The sequence below is a fragment of the Mastigoproctus giganteus genome, chromosome 5 (genome assembly GCF_048544385.1).
Source record: "Mastigoproctus giganteus isolate SK-2022 chromosome 5, ASM4854438v1, whole genome shotgun sequence".
Classification (NCBI taxonomy): Eukaryota; Metazoa; Arthropoda; class Arachnida; order Uropygi; family Thelyphonidae; genus Mastigoproctus; species Mastigoproctus giganteus.
Window position 1 is genome coordinate 188158506 of NC_143579.1, and position 21734 is coordinate 188180239.

The 21734-nt window shown below is 33.6% G+C and overlaps 1 protein-coding gene across 3 annotated transcripts in view; it reads left to right on the plus strand.

The window, feature by feature from the left end:
• Positions 1-21734, plus strand: part of PhKgamma (phosphorylase kinase gamma) — a 318732-nt gene that overhangs the window by 285844 nt on the left and 11154 nt on the right. For all 3 annotated transcript variants that reach the window (XM_090374302.1, XM_090374304.1, XM_090374303.1), the window contains exon 13: positions 15521-15637. In XM_090374302.1, the coding sequence (XP_090230428.1) occupies positions 15521-15637 (117 nt within the window). The remainder of the gene's footprint in view (positions 1-15520; positions 15638-21734) is intronic.

Genomic DNA, 21734 nt, shown 5'->3' on the forward strand with positions numbered 1-21734 from the left:
AAAATTCCGAATTTGTAATTTTCAAAAACATAAATAATAAATAAAATGCTGTTTATCAGTTATCAGATCAACTAATAATTTTTATTTTTAAAGATTTTTTTTTTTTACCATAATTTTGTTTTAATTTACCAGTTCATATTCATTTGTCTTTGAAATTTTTAATTTGTCAGATATCCCATTGAAGCAGAACTGATTGCAAACTGTAGAATGTGCCTGAACATACTCTGTCTTTGGATTGTGAAATTTAATGCAAAAGTCTGGACTTTTCATACTACCCTGTTTTCTTTTTATTAGTTTCAGATAAAAGTGCTACTGAGGCAATAGAAATTTGATAAGTAAAACTGGGAAAAAGCTTAACTTGTTGTTTATAGCATATGAGTGATTTTAGCCAAAAATATTCATGCAGAATTTCTTTAACAAGGCTGAACAGATTCACAGGAATAGTAAGGTACTCTTCACACTATGCTGATGCAATAACAAACTACCTCTCTTTTTCCTATCTCTGACAATAGTGTTTTGCACATTGGCAACTTGTTTTCAGTCAGTCATGTGTAAAATTTCTAGCAAGGAGGATGATATTTGCTTTGTTTCAATAATTGAAACAAGGCAAATATTATTTGTTGATTTGTTTCAGTATTTGAAATGGTGGTTTCATCCATATCCTTAAAAATGTAAAACATTTATTTCTGCTATTGAACTTTTAAATCAGAAAATTCAAAGTTGGGGTGGTGTGTGTGTGTGTGTGTGTGTGTGTGTGTGTGTGTGTGTGTGTGTGTGTGTGTGTGTGTGTGTGTGTGTGTGTGTGTGTGTGTGTGTGTGTGTGTGTGACACCATTGAAAAATAACTACAGGCACTCACCAACAGTAAATTCAACTTTGCATAAGTTTTTGCCTGCCGGTGTAAACTTAACAAAATCATGGAAATGTGTTTTGCATCCCATAGGAATAAATGGAGGTATCATGAAAACATCGCAATGTGAACCCAATAACATTGTTTTTTTTTTTTTTTTTTTTTGGTAATTCGTTCCAAGACCTCAGATGTTGAAATTTTCGCTATATAACTAAGCTATTTATCTCTCTAAAAGGTCATTTTTATAATGTTGCTCTACCCTTTAATCGTTATCATATGTTCCATTATAAGAATCAGTTTTGAATGGCTTTGTTGATATTTTTCTAAAGAACATTTCTAGGGGTCACGACCATAAAACAATAAAAACAATTTGCACTTTCCGGTTTATTGGGCTTTTCTGTTAGTGCATCTAATTATAAACAGGTAGTAAAATCGATCTTATTGCATTTGCAATAATCCGAATAACTGGAATTGTGTGGGTTTTTACATTATTATGGTAAAATGTGTTTCCCTTCACTAAAATCTTCAATCATATAAGAAACATAAATAAATTCTCAGAATCTTCTCTTCATTTCTATATACTTATTACAATGATGAAAGGAAAGCAACCAATGGAAAGTGCAAGTGGTGGCAGTGATAGGAAATGAAACAAAATTGATTTAGAAATGAAGATGAAAATGATTAAGAAATAAGAAGCAGGACAAAGTTTGTCATCTATTGCACGGGAATTGAGTCTTGCTGCTTCAACAGTGAATACTATTTCAAAGGACAGTGCACGTATAAAAAAACATGTTAAAGGATCAAGGCATTTAAGATCAATAATGATCACAAAACAGCATTCAGCTATATCGAAGATGGAAAAGCTGGACGAAATAATGTGGACGGAAAATCAGATTCAGAAGCGAGTGCCCCCGAGTCTAATGGCCATTCAAGCAAAAGCAAGAAATATTAATGAAGATATTAAGGATAAGTACGGCACACCTCAATTCAAGTTCGTGGCAAGCAACAGGTGGTTTAATAGGTTCAAGCATCGCACTGGTTTCCACAATGTTAAAGTATGCAGTGAAGTCGCCGTCTAAATTTCCATAGCCCCCGACCTCTGCAGTAGCGTTCTTATCAACTGGAGACGTTGATTCTGACAACGATGCTCAAAAGGTAAAACTTGCTGACTGTCCTCTCCCTTTTTTTTTTTTTCGGAATTTTATAATTTTGAAATTTTTGTAATTGCACACTTTTGTAATTTTTCCTATGCATGAGATAAAACAAATTGAATAAATAATTCTATTTACATGTTTGTCAAACATTTCTCTTTTGCTTCAATCAAATTCAACAAGCATAGTTGGGAGTGCTGCACAAGCATTTAGGGAAATTCCAACTTACGCAGAGTTCCACGGAACAAACCCTTATGTAAGTTGAGGAACGCCTGTATTATTGATGAGCCCATTGGTAGTATTGCTCTGTTTTGTAACACTAGTGATCTTGGTAGTCCAACAGGTCCCAGATTTTAACTTTAACATTTGAAAAAGTACATTTTTTTTTTTTTTTTTTTTTTGAATGCTTGACATTTTACCATTAAATTGTAATGGTTATTAATTTTATTTCTTCATTTTTTTAATAATAATTGGAAATTTTGCAAATGTGTTTTTTTTTTGGCCTTTCAAAAACTCGTTAATTTTAATGAAAAAAAAATAAGTTTACGAATTATACTTAAATTTTTAGAAAAACTTTGATAACATAAAATAGAAACACGAAACAAATAATCTTCGTGAAATTTAGGTTTGTGGAGGCATTAATTGCATGAAACTTAAGCATTACTGTAACACCACAAATTAAGCCAATATATACGAAAACACTTTAAAATTAATATATTTCATTAAAAAAAAATAAAGTTCCATTAATTCTGCCTATATATATAACACTTATCATAAATAGTAACATAAAGTTATTCATGTCCTTTTTATTTCAACTCAAGATTCTTTCACTACATGAAAATTCACTGCTCATTATCTGATTTACTTTTGGTGGCCACAAACTTTTCCCAGATTTCTCTTATTTTCCCATGATAATATCCACATAGGAGAGTGGTGAACCTTGAAAAGCTTTTGGATAGTGAAAATCATGCCATTATGATCAAAAGCAGTGTTTCACTGCACAATGAACTGTAGTTGACTAGACACATTGGAGTAATGTAAATGATATTGCATTACCTTACAGTCCCACTCAGCTTACACAAAGTGAACAACAATGTAAATGGCCAAGAAAAGCAGCCTCGAAACTAAAGACACTATTAAGAAAGTAATAACTGCTAATCTAAAACCAGTGAGTCACTGGGATTAAGCATTTTCCCACTGGACTTGACAAGCAACGCAGTACTACCACTGGATTAATTACACTTATGTAAAAGTAATTTATCAATTTTTTTTATTACAATGTAAATAGGACCAATACTTAATGTTTCATGAATGCAAATTAGTAATCCATTTCTCCTTATATTGAATATAATATATAAATACAGTTAGTTCCTGACTTAATAAGTCAGGAGTTAATTCATTTCTAGTGCGAACTCATAAAGCGGGATTTGATAGACGTAATGTTAAATAAAGGTCAACAAAATAATATTTTATGCTTAAAGAATGATTTATTTTTCCAAAGAAATGAAAACATAGCCTTTAAAATCAAGCAGATTATAATAATAAAGAAATTATATATGTCATACAAATGTTAAAGAATGTTTATTCTTGATCATCATCGACTAAATGCACACTCGTTGATGGTTCTTCACTCATTGTTGGCTCGGCACTCGTTGGTTTTTCCTTCTTCTTCTTCTTCAAAAATGCTTCAAAGGCCAAGACAGTCTTCTTCTCTCTTTTTTTATAAATTTCATGATAGCATGCATAAGAATTTTTTTAAATCTGTAGCAACTTTTCTAGTGCACTCAAAATTTGAATCTTGTGACTTGAAAATCTCAATTGCTTTTTCATTGCTTATGTGTTGCAAAGCTTCATTAAGCCCCTTGAGAGTAAAGGAACGAACAGGAGTTTCATCTATTAAATCTTCTTTTTCTTCGGCCTCTTCACATTTTGCAATTTCAAAGAGGTCTTGATTTGTAAGCTCTCCATTGTGTGTTTGAACAGATCAGTGACATTAGTAGAAACCTCAAGCTGCAATTGGTTAGCAATATTAACGACCACTTCTATTTCATTTTGTACGATCGCTGCTGGTTCTTGAAATCCTTCAAAATTATCAATAAAATGATTACAGAGTTTATTTCAAACACCATGTTCTTCTCTCTAATTTTGTCCATGGCTTGTTTTATTATTTTGATTGCATCTAAAATATAGAATTTTTTTCCAAAGTTCTTTAAGAGTTGGACCTCTCTCCTTATCTCTGCCTGAAAAAATAAATGCACACACAGTAGTAATGTACTGTATAGCTATGCACTTGGTTGAATGTTGTATTTACGAATGTTTAGGTAAATTTTTTGTAATTTACCCCTACCCAGAACATTTTTTTCCGGAAAATGTGCTGTAACGGATTGACTTTTTTATTTTACAGATTAAAAGTATGCATCATGCGAATACTCATTGTATAGTTTTTGTGTTTTTTATTTATTTTTTTGTAGAAAATACATGGGAGTAATTAACCCATTTGGGGCTATCCCGAGTTATCTCGTGTATGTTAAAAAGTGTGCAAATTATACAGATTTTTTAATAAATTAGTGCTTGAGCTAAAAGAAAGGAACAGAAAAACTCTTCATTACTCATTATACAAATAAATTTAAAAAATCAAGTGGAACACCCAAGCAGTAACCTCCCACCACAAGCAGTAATCTTGAACTAACTACATTCTAACACACGGCCGTCCCAAGGGGATAGGCAAGGTAAGTATCGCTTACGGGGCGGCAGTTCAAGAGGGTGCTGCAATATTTTTCGATATTGTTTTTGTGAATTATTTTCATGGGTTCAGTATTCTGCATTTAGGATGGCAAATTATATTTTTCTTACTGGCAGCACAGGAATGCGGGCTACTGTTCTTACATTGCTGTACGATATGAGTAAAATGAAAGCCAGTCGTCTGCTGCGAGGCATAAGAAAATCCTGAGAAATCTTGGGATTTACCTGGCTAATGCAATATTAGCCAGATAAATGCCCGAGAAAATACGTTTCGGGTCTAAATTTGGATGTTTGCTTTGTGTATTATTGCATCCTGAGATATTTCATGTAGTTCCAAATAATTTTTTAAACTAAAAATGAGATATCTCAGGATAATCCATGAAGGGATTAATGTTGATACTTGATATTTGAAAAAAAAGAACTTGTGAACTCGGAAAGTGGGAACTACCTGTATTTATTAGTAATAAACAAATATAATGACTTTTCTGTGTACTCTTAATAAATATATGACTACAGTGAGCAGTGTGTCATCACAAGCATGGACAATGGTGATTTTTCTCTTTTTGGATCCCTAAGCTCAGTACTGTGATGCAGATATCTGGAAGATATCAATGCAAATGCATTGATATCTTCCAGAATTATGAAAAAATCCAGGAGGGCTGGTGGGTTGTGTTGGCATAACTACTGCTGAATTTTTGTGTAAAGTGTAAAGTACGTTGATGTCAAACAGCACCAGGGGTTTCCCCCATCTTCGCATTCCTTTCATTGTAGGCAAGCCAGTTCACTGAGAAGGCTAGAGATTTAAAAGTGTATGGATATTGTAAATGTGTAATATCATGTACCATTGTTCCTCTGGCCATTTAGCTGCTGGACCCAAAGCTGGCAAGTATATAACAGTTGGCTGATAATTTAGTGTCGGAAATGAAACCTATCATGAGAAATTGTCAAAATAAAATGCACTACAAATTTTTTTCCTTTGGTTCATCACATTTTGACCCTTATTATTTTATTATACCCTACTGAGTATTTTGTGTACAAATACATGTAGTAAAACATTACTCTTGTAATTTTTTAGGTATTTGGCAATGTGATGTGCCTCTGTCTCGCTTTCATTTACTTCAGTTAAGGATAAACACAGATACTTCTATCATTTCCACTAATTTAATGTTAACAGCAGTCTCTTCCACTTTTACCCCTCATAATCGCATCTTACTTAGCAACCAAAAGTCGTGGTGACATACAAGTCAGGTAATGAATGATCAATTGCCTGTAGTAGCACCATGGTCTCCTTGAAGTTGTATTAGTAGTAGGATTTCCACAACAAATAATAGGACAGACTAATTAGGTGATTTTCCAAGTAACCTTATTAAAATTACATCATTACAGTGGGCAAAGTGCCTAAGAGTGGATGTAAAACTACAGAGTTATTGACCATTATCTAATTTTGGTGTTTTGACTTATGTTGAAGCCAGATCCAAAAAAAAAAAAAAAAAATCAACTCAAATTTGCGCGATCAGGATTTGTTCTATGGCAATTCCAAATGTGAGAAGTTAAGGAATCTGCGAAACTCCTAGTACTGAGTTGATTTGAGGATACAAAATAAACTTCTTAACAGTTAGTAGTAATATATTCACTCAGAAAAATAAAATATATTTATGATGGCAGTAACTTTATAAAAAAAAAAACATTTGTGAAATTCTTAGTGAAAGCTTCTTAGTGAAATTGGTTCTTATAGTCAACAATATAATATTTATTATAAAAATAAATTATCATGTCCCTAATAGCAGTTACTTTTTAATGAAAAGTAAAACCCTTCATAACACAAATTATAAAGCTTATAATGCAACCATGTGTGAATATTTTTCACATTTTTTCCTGGTCAGTGATATTTAACTACTCTAAAACTGAAATAAATATTTATTTTTATTTATTTATTTTTTTTAATTCATAACAACATCTCATTCTCTTTTCATTAGCATTTGTAAGTGTCTGTGAATAAATGTTTCAAAACTTTTTATAGTAACATAACATGAACAGAAGATTCTGTAATGATATTATTTGCAAACATATATCCAAAAACAATAATAATATCAGAATTCATAAGTTTTCCCTTGTTCACAGCGTAAAGCTAATGTTATTGAAATTAAAGTTCAGAAGTGGTGGTTGATGTTAAAACTTCAAGAGGGATACTGTTGCTGCTTATTAACAAAGAACTTTACATCCCTATATGAAAAATGAGATAACAATGATAAACATTCTCTGGGCTCATGATTGCAAACAAGATATGTATGTACATATCTAGTTTCATTCAACAAATGCATTCCTTAGAACAGACTACTGAGTATTCCCAAACTACTGAGATCCATGGACCCTTTCAAAAACCAAAAAAAAAAGTATGTATATATATATATAATCTATTATGAAATATTGGAATAGATGTAAAGGGTATGTCAGATCAGATTAATGCCATCAATTGTAGATAGAACATTACATCAGTCTGTAATCTAATTGGTACTATATTGGTATTCAAAGTGTATTAAAAGATAGGCATAAAAGTACTCAGCAGGCCATACAGCCAAAAGAACCTATAAAGACTAAGATAGCCCGTGTTGATTTACATTGCTATACCCTAGAAAAAAAAACTTATAATTAGCAATAAAATAAAATATAAATATAATGATTATGCAGCTAATTATTGATAATCTGATACATTAAATGGCACTTTTTCAAGGCTTACACCATTCAATATATCCCACCAATAATTAGCAAGGCTATCTGTTTCTGATTGTTATCTGCCTGTTTAACTAGGTCCAGATAAATGAACATGAAGGCAAATATGCTAAATTTTAAATTTAATAGCAAACAGGCAAGATAACAGCTAGCCCGAAAGATAGCTTTGAAACAAATATACAGAATATAATACGGAAAAAAAGTAGGCACCTCCATAGCCAGGTGGGCAGGAGCAGCAGTGCGTAGCACACGCTTCTTGATCAGACTTGGGTTCGAGCCTGTGACCACCAAATACGGAGGATGTGGAAAGGTTAGGGAATGACCGCCACATATCCCCAGAGCAATATGGCCTTAGTTGCTAATGCTCCTAAAAACCAAATAACAACAAGAAAAAGAGCCAACCATAATTTTCACATTAGATGTGGTGTTTTTATTTATTTTATACATGTGCAAAAGAAAGCTTATGCTGACATAAGGAGAAAGGAGGTAAGAATAAGCATAGTAATAGTACCTCAATTTCCCTCAAATTGCTCTAATAGATTTTGAGGTATATGAAATTTTAGAGTTAGTTAGTAAAAAGTGAAAAGCAAAGAAAATAAAGGGATCCTGGTATACCTACAAAGGGTTAAAGGATTATATTTAATGGACAAAAACAGGATTACAATAATGAAGAAATATAGAATAACAATAGTAGATAATAATAAGGAAATAAAAGAAATAGCTATTACCAAATATAGGAATATTTAAATAAAATTTAAATTTGTAAGAATTTTATAATAATTAAAATAATACATCCTATCTAATATAGTTATAAATTGCAGATCTTCCTTACAGAACAGTTAAATTAAATTAAAAAATAACCAATTACAACAAAAAGAATAAATAGGAATATGCAGCTTACCATTCTATTCTGTACTGAGTATAAAGAATGAATTATTTGAGCACATGTTACCTATTATAAAACAAATAGCAACAACAGCACCCTCTCGGTTCAGTTCGTCTTGCAGTTATCTGAACTGAGAGGGCTGCATAGAGGAGATATAACAACTGAGTATTATAAAGAATTTTTTTTATACAGTCCCTCCCCATTGAACAGTCAACAGTGATCAATGAAACATCAGCATAAAAATCTGTATGCATCAACATCTTCAAGAATCAAATAACCAGGAGAGTCCCAGAATACAGGACAAAACCAACCTACATCCAATTAAGGAATTTTCACCTAATCCCAGTGTGTAAGCCTCAGAAAAGGAAATGACGTTACCTCACCGAGTATTTTATAGACCAATAAAGGGTAGGAAAAGGAAAGATGAATCATCATAACTTTATTTCTCCAACATCCTAGATCTGCCATTGAACAACACTATGAGTAACAGATGAGTTACTCATATTGTTGTTCCTAGTAAAGGAAGAGCTTATCCAAGACTTTCCAAAAATAATGAGAACACAGACATTATTTCTGCTGTAAATGGTTATGGTATTGTACTTTATTTCTTTTAACAAAGTTAACATAGTGTTAAATTTTTTTGAATATTGTAATTGTGCAAGATAAGTTAAAATAGCACATTTTAAAACTAACCAGTGACATGTTCTGTTCCTTTTAAATTTAAGTATTCATTACCTTATGAATTGTAAGACACCAAATTGTCTTAATGGACAAAAGGTTAAGTAATATATAACTAGCAACATATATATTGCAACATATATAGAGCAGTTATATACTAGTAATATATAACTGCTCTGGTTAAGTAATATATAACTAGCAACCGAAAAGAAAAGGAAAATTTGCAGCCCGAGTGGGAATGTCATGGATTCTCTTCATAATACAATAATCCCATATAGTATATTCATTGTGTATATATATTTCTGAAAAAGTACTGTGGTGGGCAATACTTATATCTCATAGAATATAGGAAGTTGGGTGAAAACAATAAATGTGCCAATAAAATATATTAAAAAACTAGAGTAAACTTCATTTTTCATTTATACAACATAAAACTAACAATAAGGTTGACACTTTAGGAAGGAAACAAAATATAAGTAGAGGATGATGGAACAAGAGAGACACACATATGCACACAAAATCAGTTATTCTCCTCTTTTTTTTTTTTTTTCCACTTTCATTTGATATGGCAAAACACAGTAATCTTCAGCACATTATGAAAATAAGTCTAAAATACATATAAAAAAACCATAAATATTAATCAATAATAAAAAATCTACAGAGAGTGAGCAATGTGTCCATTAGCAACACTGTATATGTGGTACTGACAAGTGTATTGAGGAGATAGACTGCAGTTGTTCCCAAACTGTGTGTCACAAAATGAGAAAAATCCATTGAGCTCACTGGCAACTCTAAGTTTTCAGCAAATATAGTTTAACTCCAAGTGTGACTTGAGTGACAAAAGTTAGGAAACCATTAGGGTGGAGCATAAACAAATCCATGAGGTTCAGGAGGTAGGAGCAATAATTGTCATTTGAACTCTATATGTAAAAAAAAGTGCAGAACATAAAATTTCAGTCTACAAATATCAAGCTGTGTTATCTCAAATCAGTGGTTGGTAAACATGCAGTTGGGGAAAATTACTGTATTGTTATTTCTTGGAATAGTATTGGAACAGTTGCAATAACTGCTTCACAGATAGCGGTTTTGAGAAGAAGATTATTAAAACACACTGCCTTAGAAGCAGACAGTAATGTGATAGTAGCTGTGAGGAACATAAAGCTATTGTTGAGAGTTTGTTAGATGATGACATTGCCACTGCAACAATGCTGTCAAATAATTGAGAGTGAAATTGAAAAAATTCCCAAAATGTATTTAACATAACAGAGAATTGAGTCAGCAGTTGTATATGATAGTCAAAACGATGACAAAAACTGTACAAATAACATTGAATTATTTCTTAAAATTATATTCATTTACTAAATAGTTCATTGGGGGTTCATGTTTCCTTTAAACTTTTGGCAGTTTTATGAAATCATGGATAACTTGGTTGTGAATCCCCTCTGGTTAACTAATTATCTAGGAAGGGAAAGTTCACAACAAAAGAATTGCATTAATATAAAAACTTGGCATGCTAGACTGTAAATTATAAATTAATTAAATTGACTGTAAATTAACTAACACAGATAATAATTACAGTTTTTTATTCAAAAGTCAAAACTGTCGTGATCATATTTCTCTTATAGGCTAAAGTCAGGGTCAGTTTGTGTCAATTGCCCCAGATCATTTCTTTGTTTATGAAATAAAAATTTGCATATTCAAGAGTCTTGTATGATTTGTTTGTAGTTCAGTGCCAATAATCTTGTCTGATTGTTCATTCTTTAATTGAATGAAGACCAGATATTCGAAAAATTGTTGTTGGCTCTATTATGTATAGGGGTCATATCTCAGCACTGCTGGCGTTGAAATAATATGATAATAAATGCTTCACTCCATTATTGTAACGACAGTAATCACAGAACACTACTGCAGCAAGATCTAGAAAAGTTAGGCAGATGGGCTGAGAAGTGGCAGCTGAAGGTTAACATTGACAAATGCAAAATACTGCATATGGGTAGGAGTAATCCCAGAGTAACGTGCCAACTGCACAATACCACACTCAGTGGCAAATGAAAAAGACCTGGAGATAATTGTGCAGTCAGATATCAAGTTTTCTGAGCAGTGCAAACAGGCTTCCAGAGCAGCTCATAGGGTCTTGTCAATGATATACAGAATTTTGCTAGCAGGGATAAGGAGGTGATTATCTCTTTCTATAAGGTCAGGCCACACCTTGAGTACTTCATACAGGTCTGGAGGCCTCATTTTAAGAAGGATGTAGAGCTACTGGAATGAGTACAAAGAAGGGCAATGAGATTGGTGAGGGGAACAAAGGAGTTCTATTACCAACACAGGCTTCTTAAGTTCTGCAAATTGCAGCATTTGGAGACTAGGCACCTCTAAGGTGATCTGATTGAGATTTATAAGGCTTTGAATGGTTTGAGCAATCTCGATGCTGATGGCATTCTTCCTCTTGCACAGATTGCACACTTGAGAGGGCATAAATTCAAATTAAGGAAAGACAGTTGCAGAATAGATGTGTGGAAATTTGCCTTTATCTAGTGGGCGGTTGATTGCTGGAACAAACTTGCATCTGTTGTGGAAGTTTGATAGCTTAAATAAATTCGTGGAAGAACCGAACAAAAGTTTTGAATGAATGGATAGGTGAAATAGGAAATGGGGTTTTTTTTTTTTTTTTTTTGGCTGATGCTGTATAAGCCTGCTTTCTTAGATAGCAATAATTCAGTCACAGCATGGGTTTGTTAAGGGAAAGTCTTGTCTGACAAATTTGATAGGATATTATGATGTGGTTTCAAAGGAACTGGATGCAAAAAATAATTTTGATATCATATATTTGGATTTCAGAAAAGCTTTTGACACTGTTGCGCATGGATGACTATTGTACAAATTGGAACAGAATGGTATTAAGGGGAAGTTGCTACAAGGGATAAAAGGATGGTTGAATGGGAGAAGACAGAGGGTGGTAATCAATGGGTGCTGCTCTTTGTGGACTAATTTTTTTAGTGGAGTCCCACAGAGTTCAGTGTTGGGTCCACTGTTGTTTTGTATATTTATCAATGATATTGATGAAGGTATATCAGGCTTAGTGTCGAAGTTTGCAGATAATACAAAGGTTGGCAGGGTTGTTAATGACAGTAATGGCAGTGTGCTACTGCAACAGGATCTAGAAAATTTGGGCAGATGGGCTAAGAAGTGGCATCTGAAGTTTAACCTTGACAAATGCAAAGTACTGCATATGGGTAGAAGTAACCCCAGAGAAACGTACCAACTGTGTGGTACTACACTTAAGGTGGTAGAAAATGAAAAAGACCTGGGAGTAATTGTGCAGTCAGATATGAAGTTTTCTGAGCAATGCAGACAGGCTGCCAAGCCAGGTCACGGGGTTTTGTAAATGAAATATAGGAAGTTTGCTAGCCGGGAAAATGAGGTGATTGTCCCTCTGTATAAAGCAGTGGTCAGGCTACACCTTGAATACTGCGTACAGATCATTTTAGGAAGGATGTAGATTTGCTTGAGCATGTACAGAGAAGGGCAACAAGATTGGTGAGGGGAATAAAGGGATCCTCTTACCAAGAGAGGTTTAAATGCTGCAAATTGCAGTACCTGGAGACTAGGTACCTGCGTGATGATCTGATTGAGGTGTATAAGGCCTTGAATGGGTTGAGCACGCTGAATTCTGATGGGATCCTTCCACTTGTTCAGATTACGAACCTAAGGGAGCATAAATTCAAATTAAGAAAAGACAGGTGTAGAATAGATGTGCAGAAATTTTCCTTTAGCCAGCGGGTGGTTAATTGCTGGAACAAACTTCTATCTGTCGTGGAAGTTGATAGGTTAAATAAATTTAAGGAGGAACTTGACTGGCATTTGGAGGGAATGGTGTGATTTTTTTTTTTTTTTTGGCTGATGCTGCATAAGCTCATACACTTGCTTTCTTGCATCACATGCCACTACTACTACTACATCACTTATTTTACAGCAATTTGACTCCTTAACATTCCCCAGAAATTTCGTTAACTGTGATATTATGTCGAGGTGATCTATTGTTGAGAATCCTGTCCTAAAGCCAGCTTGCTCTTTTGGTTGATTCTCATCAAGTATTCTATCTAATCTATTAATAATGAGCCTTATGAACAATTTATAGATGTGGGACAACAAGCTAATTGGTCTATAATTTCCAATTTATCTTCTTTCTTATGCAGCAAAATTATGACTGCATGATTCCCCTCCTTAAGTGTCGTGTCTCTTCGTCCTAATTTTGACAACTATACAGTGACTTCATCTTCACCTTGGGGGCTTTTGATTCTTCAACATATGTTCTATCAGGAAGGATATTAGGTATGTTGTATGTGTTGTTAATTTGTGATCTATCTTCCCTGCTGCTGGTATCATTCCCTTGCTCCTTATATAATTCTTTATAGTAGTCTTCTGCTATTAATAAGTACACCATCACTATTCTTAAGATTCAGAATCATTTGTCTTTCTGTATTACTGCTCATGACTGCTGATTTAAGTCCTTTGTTTTTCCTTAATACTTGTTCTACTTTCTAATGACTCAGTTTACTCAATTTTGTCCTTTTCAGTGTTTATCTTTCTCCCCATTTATCGTCTTCAGTTCATCATGACTAATTTTTTATTTGGGTTTCTTTTTACTATAGGTTTCTTGGCTTTATCACTTTCAGAAAGTTGTTTTAAAATAAAAAATTAAACATATTAAACATTAAAATAGTATTTTATTGATATACTTTTTTATATAGAGAAATTATCATAGATAATAAAGTTCATAAAATTTTTAAATTCTTTTGAATTTATAAACAGTTGGATCTCTACAAAATAATGCTACAGCATTATTAAATTGTTTCAGGGAAATACAATTGACAAACAAATGGTTGTGAAGTTGTTTTATAGTGTGAGCCAGTAAGCAGATGGCAGTTAACTTTGGGAAGGATCCTTCATCACTTGGTCCCATAAAATAAAATTTTATATAATTTAATAGAAAATCTCACTCTTGTGAATTCATGGTTCAGTGTTAATTCATGGAAGTAGAGTTTGAATCATTAAATACTCAAGTATTTAGTTAACGTCAACAGTTTCGTTTGCCTTTGTTAGAGTGCACTCATCTACTGACTCAACATTCAAATGGGTTCACTTATTCAGTTAATATATACTATTTCTGCACAATATAAATAATAGGAGGTGCCTCCATAGCCAGGTGGGCAGAAGCAGCAGTGCGTAGCACACGCTTGATTAGACCGGGGTTCGAGCCCGTGACCACCAAATACAGAGGATGCGGAAAGGTCAAGTAATGACCACTGCAGATCCCCGGAGCAGTATGGCCTTAGTTGCTAATGCTCCTAAAAAAAAAAAAAAAATAACCAATAAATAATAGGGAATAAGATATTATTAAATGCCCCTTATGAAGATGATGTTGGGCCCATTATAATTTGTTTAACAAACCATAAAGTTTTGATTATTGTGGCTAGGGTGGACCACATATGTACATTAAATTCTGTCTTTTTAGACTGTGCTTATCTGTATTTTGTGAATAATAAATTAAGACTACTTCAGGCAGTTGTTTCAGATATGGTAATAATCACCAAAACATAGGTGCCGCTAACTTAGTACTTATAGTAAATTCAAACAAATTACAACTCTCTTAATCAGATTCTGTAAACTTTATATGCAAATTGTGTGAAGGGAGTTTAAGTAGGATAATAATTTTATGGTAGTCGTGTAAATTTCAAGTGATCAAATTAAAAAGAAGATGGTTTCCAGGAAAAAGAAAGTAGTTTAGCCAAGATTTCAGCTAAACAAGAACTTGCTCAGATTATTTGTTTCTCTCCATTTGAATCATTGAATCAGGGTTAAGTTTGTTTTCCCCCTTCCCCTCACTTTGCCAAAACCTGTGTTCTGGAGAAGGGTATGTGTTCTCAATAATTGAAAAGATTAATAAATTAAAAATTTATCTTTTATATGTAAAAGATAAATTATTATTGCCAAAGTCACTACAGTCATTGGCCAGTAATCAGTTGTCAACTCTAAGAATAAATGAATGAATGTAATAAAATAAATTGATGTCTGGACATTTTGGTGAATACAAATCTTGCCCAACTTCAGTAAATTAAGAAAAATGAAACCTGTATTATCATCTGATCCTAAGAGTTATGTTATATGCACGTGTTATATTTTTTTACTTTATTAATCTTTATAAACTTGTTCTTGTTAAATAGCATGTATTGTTCATAGTTTTTAATTGAAGTAGGCTAAGATTCATACATAATGAAGCACCTGGAAATTGTTATTATGTTCTTATTATTGTTGGCATATGATTACCAATTTATGCCCACATTGATATCAGTAGTAATAAATTTATCTTTTGTATGTCTTTATTTTCCTTATTAATTGTCATATATGAGTATTAAAGATGTGCTAGTTAGTAATTGGTAGTAGTTACTAGTTCAATTAAATATATTTATTTAAATTTCAGTTTGCAATTTTGTGTGTGAGAGCCATGGTCAGGTTAAAGAAGTTAAAATATACTCCAGAACCTTTGTCAGTAGACATTGCAAGGACTGATCCCTATCGCATTAAAACTCTAAGGAAGGTAGGGATAAACTGACTCTTTCAATTAATTAAAGGAATGTTTTATATTTTGAATTATATAATTGAGCATTCAAACAGCTATCTTTGGATGTTATTTGATATAAAAGTTAATTTCTTATTTTTCAGCAATAAAGTTGAGTAATGAATCCCTGTCTTTCAAGGAAAATGATTTTTTTTTTATAAACTTTCACCAAAATATTTTGAGAGCTGCAACATATTCATGCATTGTTGTGCTGATTCATACATGCCCACATAATTATAAAATACAGTTTCTTCCAATATGTATTGATCCAGACATCTTATCACTAAGAAATAAGGTGTCTCCGTAGCCAGGTGGGCAGGAGCAGCAGTGCGTAGCACAAGCTTCTTGATTAGACCGAGGTTCGAGCCCATGACCACCAAATACAGAAGATGCGGAAAGGTCAGGGAATGACCACCATATCCCCAGAGCAATATGGCCTTAGTTGGTAATGCTCCTAAAAACCAAATAACAACTAAGAAATAATGGTTAATTCCAGAAGCCATGTGACATGGCAGGCAGAGGTTACCAGTTAAAAGTAGGATATAAAAGGCATGTACACTCAATGATGAATAGATAGAACAAAATGGGTCAAGAAAAGGACCTGGATTTCTTCACAAGAGTTGTGAGAGTTGATTGACACAGTGACTATATCCATTTGTCACATAGTAGAAAGAGTGGGGACCCTCAGTTATCCTGCACAAGCCTTGCCAGCCTCCACTGGCTGACAGGGTTTGTGCAGTTTAATTACAGCCTTACAGAATTCAAGCTTATAGGTAATTCCATACCTGTAGACTTAACTTATGTTCCAGGATAAATAGTGGAATCATTTGTTAAAGAAGTACTGGAACCATCTCACCAAAATGCAGTTATATGGCAATTGTTGCACGGATTTGTTAAGTGCAAATCTTATCTGATCAATATGAATAGCTAATATGATGCAACAACAAAGAAACTGAATACAAAAAAGTAATTTTGACATCATAGATTTTACTTAAGCTTTTGGCACCTTTCCACATGAAAGACTGCTGTACAAATTGGTGCAGTGCATTATTAGAGACAAATTAGAGGCAACTGCTATGGATAAAAAGATGGTTGAGTGGCAGAAGACAGAGGTGGTTATTAGTGGGCATTGCTCTTCTTGGACTGCTGTTATTAGTGAAGTCATTGCTGAGCCAGTTATTGTTTTTGGTATTTATTGACAACATTGATGAAAACATATTTAAGCTTAATGTTGAAGTTTGTTAATGATAAGAAAATTGGCAGAGTGTTTAACAACAGGAATCAAGGCATACTACTACAAGATCTAGAAAAGTTAGTGGACAAATGGGTTGAGAAGTGGAAATTGAGGTTTAACATTAAAAAATGCAAGATAATTATATGGGTGTAATTTTTTTTGGGATTATTGCTACCCATATGCATACATACATACATACCAAAATGTTATAAATCACTTTAAAGAATACAGAACAGATCACTTTTCAGACTTCTATAAACAAATGTGAGATATTTTAGAGATTATGCAATTTTTTCAGACTTGAGTGATCTTAAAAAATAGAAGGGGAAAAAAAGAAATTTTGATTTAAAAAAAATTGGTGATCCTCAAAAAAAAAAATTAGAATTATTTTTTTTCCCATCTCACCTGATGATTTTAGTTTTTAAAAAGAGAGACAATTAAATATTTAACATTATCAATAACATAAATAAATTAAAAGAGTGAGATAAAATGAAATATTAAAACACTGCAAAGATTTGCATTTAAAATTGACTAATAAAAATCAAAATGAAAGTGATATTGATGGTGTAGCCCTGTTTGATGAACTGAAAACTTTTCATTGTTTCATTCAAGTAAGTTTCCAAGCCAAGTTCTGGATTTTATTTGTAAAAATAATCTAACTGATTCATTTCCAAATACATCAGTAGCTCAACAAATTTATTTTGCTCTGCCTGTGTCAGTAGTTTCAGAAGAAAGCTTTTCAAAATTGAGAATTATCTAAAACTAGTTAAAACCTGCCATGTCTCAAGAATGTATGTCAAATCTGGCAATATTATCAGTGCAAAATGATATTATGGATAGTACGAATATTCATGATTAAACATTTTGTGGCATTAGAGGCCCGAAGAGTAACAGAATGATTGTTTTGTGATTTTGTTTATTTAGATAGATATTAGTAAAATAATAAGAGGAGTTTACCTCAATATAGTGCGTAGAAAACTTCCGTATGATACCCTCCAGAAATTAAAACGAAAAAATCGCCAACTTACCGGTACATTAGAGAAAAATATAAATAATTAAATAATCAATTTAAAACAATTAAAAATCAAATTAACGCAATTAAAAGAATCTAACGAAAATATTCAAAACGATTTTCCTTCTTGAAGCTGACAACGCTTTTCGACCGTATGTCGTGATCACAGGAATGAAAATTACCGAATCGGGTTAAACTTGATACTTAAATAGAGATTATTTGTCTTCGCGCATGCGCGTAAAGGTCCACGCATCGGAGATCAAATATGGCCGCCGAACATTAACAGAATTCTCGTGTAATTTCATTTCAACGGTTTCTGCAATTAATAGTCGCGTATAATTACGTTGAACGTTAAGTATTTTGGCCTCGTTAAATAAAAAAGTATGTTTTTCGTTAATGGCATGAAAGGCTAATTCTGACGCTGCTGAACGAGAAGCACAAACTGAAGCTTCATGTTGATTTACACGAATATTAAGAGAAAATCGGGTCAAACCTTGATAAGACGAGTCGCAATCACCGCAAGAAATGTTGTATACCAGATCATTAATTTGTATTGCGAACGCTGAAAGAACCGAGCGATTGTTCAGTATAGTGTGTAACTTCCATATTGGCCTAGCTACAATTTTAAATTCGGTATCTTTAAAGAATCTGTTAAGCTGTTTGTGCCACTGTTCAACATATGGGACAGAAATAAAGTATTTTTTGATATTACTATTATTGATTGGTGTAGTATTTTGTATCCTATCCTTAGCTTCTACCCTAATTCGGTTTATTGTGGTAATGGAATAACCCCTGTTTAAGAATCTGCTAGTTAATATTTGTATTTCTGAGTCCAAAGCAGAATCCGTCGTTGAATATTTATAGGCATTAAGAAATTGATTAAAGATAATCGATCTTTTGTAGGTGAACGGGTGATACCTATTATAATGTAGAAGCATACTGGTGTTTGTAGGTTTTCGATAGATGCTAAATTGTATTTTATTCGAGTCCCAGGTAAGCATGAAATTTAGAAAGTTTAATGACTTAGTATCCGTATCCTCCATTTCCAATGTAAATATGAGTCTAGAATGAATATTATTAAACAAATGTAAAATGTCTTGGATAGTATTACTATCGGTAATAACTAGAACATCGTCTAAATACCTCCCATAGTATGTGATATGGGTTCGAAAAGGTGTTAAATGTATCTGCTCAATCGTTGAGAGATAGATCTCTGACATTAAGCCACTCAGGCTCAAACCCATTGGTAATCCAAAAATTTGTTTGTACACCTTGTCTCGAAAGGTGATGTAGTTAGCCTCAACTAACAGTTTAAGGTAAGTTGTCGATTTTTTCGTTTTAATTTCTGGAGGGTATCATACGGAAGTGTTCTACGCACTATATTGAGGTAAACTCCTCTTATTATTTTACTAATATTATTATCAACGTAGAACATATTGAGTAGCACAGCTCTGATTCATACTATCTAATTTAGATAGATAGTAATTTTAGTTGTAAGAATGATATCAGTGACAATACTTGCATGTATACCAATCCTAGAAGTATAGTAAATAAATTTGATGAATTTGAAGTGTTGGTCAAGACATCAAAGGCGGATATTGTTGGGATAGCAGAGACATGGTGTTACACAGATATAAGGAATGCAGAACTGAATTTGGGGAGTACAATGTGTACAGAAAGGATAGACAGGATAGGAAGGGAGGTGTTATGCTGTTAATTAAGAAAAACATAAAATCAAAAAAAGTGCACCCAGCTGATTTAGATGAACAGTGCACTGTTGAGTCAGTTTGGTGTGGCATAAGCACTGTGAAAACAAAAATAAGAGCAGGAGTGTGTTATAGGCCTAAGGACTCAAATGAGTACAATGAACAATTGTACAGAGAAATAGAGTGGGCTAGTAAATCAGAATGTCTTATAATGGGGGATTTTAACTTCCCAGATACTGACTGGAACTTGTGGGTTAGTCACTCACACACTAGTCAGACTTTTGTGGATTTATTGGATGATTGTTTTCTACAGCAGCACGTTCGAGAGGCAACCAGAGAGAGTAATACTTTTGATATGGTTATCAGCAGTGATCAATCGTGTATTAAGAATTTTCAGATAAAGGAACCAATAGGTAGCAGTGAACACAGTGTACTGATGTGGGATTTCCTTTAAGATATAATTACCATCAGGGGGTAAAGGAAAGGGTTTTTGCTTCCGTAAAGGTGAGTACAGTGGTCTCAGACAGTTTTTAAATTCTGTACAGTGGGATCAACTGACAGTGTTACCAACAGTAAATTCTGTAAGTGGGAAGCATTCAAGGAATTAATCGTGGAAGCTACTAAACGTTTCTTACCTATTAAGAAATATTGTTCAAGGTTTAGGCCTAAGTGGCTATCAAATGAACTAATGAGACTCGTAACAGAGAAGAAAAATGCATGGGATGCATATAAATTATCAAGCGACTCGGAAGCCTAAGGCAGATATAAGCTAGTCTGTAATCAGGTCACAAAGGAGATTAGGCAGGCGAAGGCAGATTACGAGAAATCTTTGGCAAAGAATGCTAAGAAAAACAGCAAGGATTTCTTTACTTATATAAACTCTAAAAGGAAGGGGATGAATCTGATTGGTCCACTTGACATCGATGGTTCGACTATTGATGATCCTGCTCAGATAGCAAACAAACTGAATGAGTATTTTGCATCTATATTCACACATGAGGAGTCGGTTAGGTTTGAAAATGGCAGAAGGTTATCAAATTGTAGCAGGGTGCTTAATGATTTTGTAATAACTGAGAGCAAAGTGGAGGAGAATTTGATGAAGTTAAACATAAGAAAAGCGCCTCGGGTGGATGGGATCAATCCAGTTATATTAAAGGAGGCGGCAAAGCAACTAAGCAAACCCTTAACCATAATTATAAGAGCATCCTTGGACTCAGGAGAGGTTCCCACAGACTGGAGATGTGCAAATGTATCCCCAATTCACAAAGGGGGATCGAAGGGTGACACGAGTAATTACAGACTAGTTAGTTTAACTTCTGTTCTGGGTAAAATAATGGAGTCACTGGTTAAAGATGCATTGCAGGATCACCTAGACAAGACTGCAGGAATAATTCAGACACAGCATGGGTTTGTTAAGGGAAAGTCTTGTCTGACAAATTTGATTGGTTATTATGATGTGGTTACAAAGGAACTGGATGCAAAAAATAATTTTGATATCATATATTTGGATTTCAGGAAAGCTTTTGACTCTGTTGCGCATGGAAGACTATTGTACAAATTGGAGCAGAATGGTATTAAGGGTAAGTTGCTACAATGGATAAAAGGATGGTTAAGTGGGAGAAGACAGGGTGGTAATCAATGGGTGCTGCTCTTCATGGACTAATGTTATTAGTGGAGTCCCACAGGGTTCGGTGTTGGGTCCACTGTTGTTTTGTATATTTATCAATGATATTGATGAAGGTATATCGGGCTTAGTGTTGAAGTTTGCAGATAATACAAAGGTTAGCAGGGTGGTTAATGGCAGTGTGCTACTGCAACAGGATCTAGATAATTTGGGCAGATGGGCTAGGAAGTGGCAACTGAAGTTTAACCTTGACAAATGCAAAGTACTGTATATGGGTAGAAGTTACCCGAGAGAAAAGTACCAACTGTGTGGTACTACACTTAAGGAGGTAGAAAATTAAAAAGACTTGGGAGTAATTGTGCAGTCAGATATGAAGTTTTCTGAGCAATGCAGACAGGCTGCCAGGGCAGGTCATCGGGTTTTGTCAATGATATATAGGAATTTTGCTAGCAGGGAAAAGGAGGTGATTGTCCCTCTGTATAAGGCAATGGTCAGGCCGT